General features: G+C 45.3%; 1 protein-coding gene across 1 annotated transcript in view; it reads left to right on the plus strand.

Moving 5' to 3' along the window:
* T265_10624 (hypothetical protein) overlaps window positions 1-7670 on the plus strand; it is a gene marked incomplete at both ends in the record, with an annotated part of 14971 nt that overhangs the window by 1204 nt on the left and 6097 nt on the right. The window contains one exon of the mRNA XM_009177047.1: window positions 3782-3863. Coding sequence (XP_009175311.1) covers window positions 3782-3863 — 82 coding nt within the window. The remainder of the gene's footprint in view (window positions 1-3781; window positions 3864-7670) is intronic.

Below are 7670 nucleotides of genomic sequence, written 5' to 3' on the forward strand. Positions count from 1 at the left end.
CCCCCCCCCCCGGTGGTTCTATGCTGGACTGATTAGATCAAATCTCTAACTATGTGTACACAAACATGGTATCGATAAACAAGGATCTGGTGGACTGCGGCTTTCACTGAAAGATGTAAGATAAGAACCAGCAGCGACAGATATATGTGGCTTTGAATCAAGGCTCTGTGTTACGTGTCCAGATTTGACAGCGTCCACATGTTATGATACGCTTCACAAAGACCGTGACGATTCTACTGGTGATGTGGCGTCCCAACTAAATCCGCTACACATTATATACTATAAAGGGTTCGACAACTTGGGAACATACGCAGCTGCTACAAAGTCGTTCACATTTGATCAAAAGGCAGAACAAATCACCGCAAATAGGGGAATAGACAATTTATTGCGCCACCAACGTCAAAAGTTTGGTGTTTTCCGTCGAACGATTGCCCCTTGTCAGTAGGGCTCAGATCGGCCCACATTCCAATGGAACAGAGCCGATCCAGTGTTGGGCTTGACAACAAGTGTGTGTGTGGGCGCACACACACAGGCAGACAAGCTACTTCTTTGGGCAAAATCCGCGCACACCGCAAAACATCTCTCCCCCCATCTCCAAAGAGGTACACCAAGGCTCGGACGTCAATTTCTATCCTGGCACTCCCTGAATATGACTAATTAGACAGATTTATCTTTTGGTTGTCAAGCTGCTGACATCCAGATTAAATAACCGTTGGCAGGAATTGTCTATTTCTGATTTGTCAGTAATACTGTTTTTGGTACTGCTCCACTAGCCGTCAGTGTCACAAGTTTCTTTCGGGCAACGAGCTGAATCGGGGCTTGTACATTGGTTGTGTGGATTCCCCTGCCCCCCATACTGATTTTTGTGATTCGTACCGGGCCGAAATTTCGGAACCCTCTTCATACTGCTCCGTCTGTTGGCATTGACTAGGAAAGTTGAAGGTTTGTTGGATCTCAGTGATGGAAAAAAAAACTTTGGTGGATAGATGTGCTGCAAACAATGTTTTGGTCGCTGAAATCATAATACCTCTTATTCAGTAATATGCAACCTGAAGTAGTTTCCATCTGAATATATTTGTTATTAGTTTGCTATCTGGTTGTGGAAATAGTAGAATGGTGGGGAGGACACGGGAAAGTTGTTGGCAGAGCTTGTTATTTCCATGACAGATGGGTAGATGGGCAGATGGGCAGACTAAGCTGGTAAAGTTTTTTGGCTACGCCTTTGGCAAAGATTCAAATCATCGCCATCTTCATCATACTCTTCAGCATACTCAGACGTATGAGCACCCTCCTTTTCACTCTCAGCAATATCAATGTCACACAGGTGCGATTTCTATGTAAGTTACATCGGTAGTTACTCGGTAGTCTGGAAAAGGATTTAATGCCGGCCCGTAAAAGAATTCCCGCATCACTTTCTCCGTTTAACACTGAAACGTATAGCAAAACCGCTACTGATGTTCCTCACGTTCAAATCCGAAATTTGCATCCACGAAAAACTAAAATGTCGCCCCCAGTTACGATAGAACGGGGAAAGTGAAAGTGGTAAAGTTTGACCTGACTTTGGAGAGATATCAGTGGAAAAGAAACTGTTGTCAACTTGATGGGTTTGGATTACCAGAGATATTCCTACCGCATAGCCTAGTGGTTAACATCGTGATCTTGACTTTGGACAGCCATGGTTCGTTTTCTCGCAGAGAGTCTTCTAACTGGCTGTCAACTCCGTTTAACACTGAAACGTATAGCAAAACCGCTACTGATGTTCCTCACGTTCAAATCCGAAATTTGCATTCACGAAAAACTAAAATGTCGCCCCCAATTACGATAGAACGGGGAAAGTGAAAGTGGTAAAGTTTGGGACAGCCATGATTCGTTTTCTCGCAGGGAGCCTTCTAACTGGCTTTCAGGCAGGTCTCTATAATGTTGTACACCCGTTGCCTCATCAATAAAGACTTGAAGTATAGTTTTTTTTATCACTACCAGAAGTCAGCAGCCTCCTCAAATCAAAACATAATTTAGTATTCTCTTGTTTTTAGGAGCTGATCCAAGTTAACTAGTGTACTTATTGGATTACAGACCATGAAGTTCCTGGCAGACAGACATTTGCATAAACTAAACATGTGCCTATCTGTTTACGTGAATTTCAATAAAACTTTATTTCCGTTGACCTGTGATGACCGGGTGTGAGTGATAACGCAGCTGCATGTACGCGCGCGCGCGTGCGTCTGTGCGCCTGTGTCAGCGTGCGTTCGTGCAAACGGTGCGTGTGTGTCACCATATCGATTGCGTGCGACGCAGGCGACCGATCGGTTGAGTTGGAATCCCGGTATATATATATATATATTCACCTTCGGGTCAAAGGTTAGCTAATCGTCGCCTCAATATTGGAGCCCTAACAATGGTGATGATGATGATGATGATGATGATGATGGTGATGGTGAAAGCTGCCTGTCATCCTTGCTACAGTAGTTGTTTTCTGCTTGAAGTACGTAGTCCTGAATACCTGGAGTTAATCCTTCAAGTGGACCAATGCTGGATGTAATATCCCCCTCCTTTCTGACATACAGTTTATGGGAAGTAAAAATTGGCCACTTATTAGAAAGTAAGAGATAATGACGCCGTCTTGAACCATATGTCCACCTATTTCAAGTAGGTGTATTCTAGTACTGTCTCTTAAATGTATAGCTGAGTCAGAGTGTTGTGTACAAGACAGGCTGGGCGAATTCACAGCCCAAATTGAATTCATACAGAAACACGTAGTTCACTCAAGACGTGACCAAAAAGGGGATTAGGCCTGGTATCAAGACCCACCAGGGAATGGATTGGCATGCCTGGCAAGCTGTACGATTCTTAGGATGCTAAACACATCCAACATCGTAGTAGTGTTCCGTAAAGTGAAAAGTTTGAGGTGAGCATTGGTACAATTGAAAGATGGCCTACCGGTTGAAAGGATCAGGGAGAGAAAAGTAAGCGCGGCGACTATACTAAGGTGCATATGGTAGGGAGCTAGGGGACCAAAATCCAGAACTGGTGAACACAAGAGATTGATCATCACCGAGAAATGCTTACGAATATCAGGTGCTGGTCAGGAGGTCGGTGATGGTGGAACACAAGCGCGATATGGGACACGAGATAGGCCTGCACAGTGTGGAAGATTTGTGAAGGGAACTAAGGGACTGCGATCACGGTGGTGGATGGCCGGTGGAATTTACTACGCTTAGAATAGACTACATAGAGCTGGCGAGAATATGGAGATCGGTTTTGAATAACCGAGTAGATAAATGGCAATGTGAGGCTGTCTGTCCAGCGAAATCATCTGCAGAAAGCCCAACCCGACTCAAATTCCTTCCCTTTATTCAGTAATCCTGACCGGTATACTGGCCCATCCACAAATATGAACAAAAATTGTGAACGAAACTCAAAAGGACTATTCACGTGAAATGAAGTGTAAGGATCAGACCCTAAAACTGGCTCAAATTTTTGTAAGGTTCCCCTAGTCCACCGGTTTTAATCCACACTAACAACCGAAATCTTGTGGCAAGTGTCTAACACTGATTTAAGCTGTCGGTAAGAAGAGGTCTGGTTTATGTTTTTCAAGATGGATCATTCACCCAAACGTTTAGTCCTAAATATAAGGTGGATTTAGACTCAAGGCACACACGCCACACTACTCATAAGGTTGCTGCAGACTCTTGGACAACCCACGACCGGTTCCGCCCTTCTTGGGACCCATGAGGTAGGGACAGTCCCCAAGTTTCCGTTTACCTTAGTGTATTACATCTAGCCGACAATGTATTGCGATGTCTCGAATATGATGCTGAAACACGAGGCGGACCACCGTGAACGAGAGATTCACCTGGATGCAGGTGAATCTCCTGTCAAAATCTATTCGTGCCCACATTGGTACTGTAGTCTACGACAACATGACAAGGCCGAGAGTTTGGATCACAGAAACCAAGCGTGATGGTCACGGTAAAAAAAAGTCCCTCCACAACAAAATAAACGAATTCCTACTGATTCAACGGAAAGGCACTAAATCTGCAATTCGTTTTTTTTTTTGTGTGTAGGATAAGCTTCCTTTTCACCTTACATCTATATCTCAGCTGATCAATTAACGCCGGACACAAAAAGTTGTGGTTACTTCAGCCGTTATTTTTACCGTACCAACCAACAATCTCAGCTTGTTGAAGTTCGTTAGTTGTTATCAGAAGACAAACAGTACCTCAGTCCGCAATCCCACACCAGATGACTCATGTATGCTGCCCACCAACTGGTATTGAGTAGGACTTGCCTTCAACCATAGTCCTCACCAAATCCCCACGTTTCAATAATGCATAAGTCCTAATCGATATGGAATGATTGACCGGGCTTTTTGTACGGCCTAGTGTACACGCGGAGAATGAAAGAAACACTATGGGGACAATCAATGTCCCACACTTCCGGTGACGGCGGCTTTTAGACTTGATGCCTTTCACTAACTAACTACCTTGCGTTCTGTTCTGCTTCTGACGCGTGTGGTCTGATCTAGCCACCGAGGTCACGTGAACCGTTTCTATTGGACAGTGTTCACGTGACCTAATCTGTGAGCTGGGCATTAAAAATAGACTAACGGTCTGAGTAGTTTGGTTGAGGACTGGAAGCGCGGGATAAACGACTGGTTTGAACGAGTTTCGGTCTCTCACACCCAATTGACGGGAACATTTTGCTTGAATCCTGAATATCCAGTCAGATTAATCGCGTTTTGAGATACAATAAGCTGTTGCTCTTTGGAAAACAACTTCAATTCTGAAGTACTTTTCAGCATCCCAGTGACGTAAATTCCGAGATCTTGGAGGGTTTCCAGCCGGAGGCAGCAGAATCAATCACATGACAGCCTTCACTGCCCCGAAGCGGTCAATATACTACTGAATAAAGGACATGAAAATCGGAACCACAATTTCATATCACTCGATGTTCTGGAGTATAATTCAGCAACCACGTTATGCGGGTAATTGGGCATCCCTTTTGATCATTTGTCGCACGCAATTTTAACGTGAGCCCATAATCCTAAATATGCGTTGTCAGAGGATATCTAGATCAAGGAGCTTCGCCGCAAATGGGGGTTCCTTGAACCTCGTAAGCTTGAATCCCAGATTGCGAGGAATTCTCAACTGCTAATGACTTAGATTGGCTTGTGAGAGTCCTCACAGTGTGGTTTCTCTCAATGACAATGATGGCCAAGAAATTCTGCGCGATCAACATTTTCTCCTGAAAATGCCTTCGTGAAGAAGGTCGTCCAAACCAAACAGAACGAGGAAGTTGTTGAGCTCGCGTCCTACCCATCTCGTCCTCCGACAGGGGACGACCATAGAGGGACGTCAGTGGATCGTTCCGGTCGGATTACGGAAGTCTGTGGGACCCCAACACCCATCGGCAAGTGTGAGCGTTCAGCTGTGGCACCCTTCCGGTCCCTGGCTGCCATGCCACCCGAAGGAAGCACGACGGCTGGGATGCTGCCAGGTTGCCCAAGCCTAGACAGGGGAAGTCGAGAAGCAGAGGTCGGGTTCGAACCACGGACCTTCCGGTCAGTAAATTCGCGCTCTAACCACTTGGGCTATCTCGCCCAATTCTCACACATTGTACCAACAAACTTGAGGGCAGTTCGATACAATTCCAAATCTATTGGCTGGAACATTTCTAGACAACAGTAAAATCCATCGGAAACTTTTGACCGGCCCGCACACACACACACACAACCCCGAATGAATTTGAACATACTCATCAGACAGAATGCCAATCACATTTTTCCGGAAATTGTGTTACACTGGCATCACTTTTGGCCTCAAACTCACTATCCAACTAGCCAGAGAATAAAGTAAATAACCCCTGCTCATTCCAAATTCGTCTAGGGCTTGCTGCAATGTGATGCATGCACTGATGTCTAGTCACTCGCTTCCTCGCTTGGCAACGAGTGGAATTTCACAAACTATTTTATCTTCTCAAGTTTAATGGTTCTTCTATGCACACTGGGTCGAACCGAGACTAGCGAGCACCTTGCAGAAGTCTTCCAGCTCTGTGAATAGCTGACATCTTTTCCAGAGTTTGTGTGTGTGTGCGAGCGAGTGAGCGTGCATGTATTCACAATGCCTCCAAGCTCAAGTCTGGAATTCGGTCGACAGAGTGGAGGACTGCCATTCTGAGCAATTTTGTACACGAAAAAATTCCTTGCAGATTCTAAAAACATTACTACTAATACTATCATCAGGCTGTCCAATTATGCGGCACTAGAATTACGAATTGAAGGCGCACACAACCACAAGTTGGCCTGTGCATGGTGGGTTTGGCAGTCCTGCACCAAAAGAAGGCTTTTCATCATTTTGTCAGTGTTGCTGCCCCGATCAAGTTCGTTTGTCCCGGAGAGAATAAAAACCGGCAAAGTTCCGGTCCCCATCATGTTGGAGGATCAGAATCAATCTTCCAGCTCAGAAGTTTTGCACTAATCTGTAAATGACACGCTTAAATGATACATGAACGTATCCAGCCTGACAACGAACCTCCAGGTTGAAACGGGTTTGGAGTGTGCTTCCTAAAACTTTGTCGACACTCTCAGTTCTTGTAAACACGTGTCTTGGCCAATTCCTATGAGTATTCGGGTTTTTAGGCGCGGCTCTGAAAGTAGGTGATTGTCGAGCTAGTGATCTGAAGGACTTTTCAGTTCACGCTCACCCTCCGTTACGGAGGAAGAGTTAACTGTAGGGTCTTAGAGAGAATTGTATACAAGGTCTTGACTGATGGCGAAGGGGTCCCTCCTAGAGGTGGAGTTACTACATCGATTGTTTTTTTATTGAACACTGCAGAGCGGCTGAGGCCATTAGAAGTGATTCCTGTTGTTCAGTGCTTTTGGGTTTCTTCACTAAATCTGACCAAGACCCGGCTGTCATGAGGTCTCAAACAAGCCTCAGTTTTTGCCATCCTCTTGTATCAAGAACCCCACTGATTGACTCAACTTGCGTTGTACGCCTTGATGTGTCGAACGACCCAGGGGGCGAGGTGGCTCAGTAATTAGAACGCGAATTCGCTAACCGGAAGGTCCATGGTTCGAATACGACCGCTGCATCTCAACTTCTCCCGTCTAGAATTAGACAACCTATCCCTCGTGCTTCCTTCGGGTATCATGGCAGCTAGGCACCGAAAGGATGTTACGATCCACGATGTCAGGTCCAGAGAAACTGAGTCAATTAATTGAGCGTCCAATCTACGGTCCACTGACCAATCAAAATAGATAAAACTTGAACAAGGGATCACGTGCTACTTGGGCTTTGAGTGACAAAAAGCTAGCATACGTTGATGGACTTAAACTAAAATCACATCTATGATCACTCTTTGGTTTTCAGGGCGACCAAGATGGTGAGAACGGAGCTGTGATTTTCGAGGAAACATCATACTCATGATGAGATGCAATCCTTGTTCAGAAGCGAAATTTCTGGCGAACATCACTTTCAAATTATCGCAAGCCTACAACAGGTAATCAACAAACTCTTGAACATCATTTATTGGTGGTCCGAACACGAGGAGTACTTGGCTGAATTCTACTTCAACGGGTCTGTTCGCATCAGTGTTCCAGGACCTTTCTGCGCACTTGTCTACTGAATCCGATAGACCCCTTCGGTGGGGGGGAAAGGGGTTGGAGAATG

This window comes from Opisthorchis viverrini, assembly GCF_000715545.1.
Source record: "Opisthorchis viverrini unplaced genomic scaffold opera_v5_390, whole genome shotgun sequence".
Taxonomy (NCBI): domain Eukaryota; kingdom Metazoa; phylum Platyhelminthes; class Trematoda; order Opisthorchiida; family Opisthorchiidae; genus Opisthorchis; species Opisthorchis viverrini.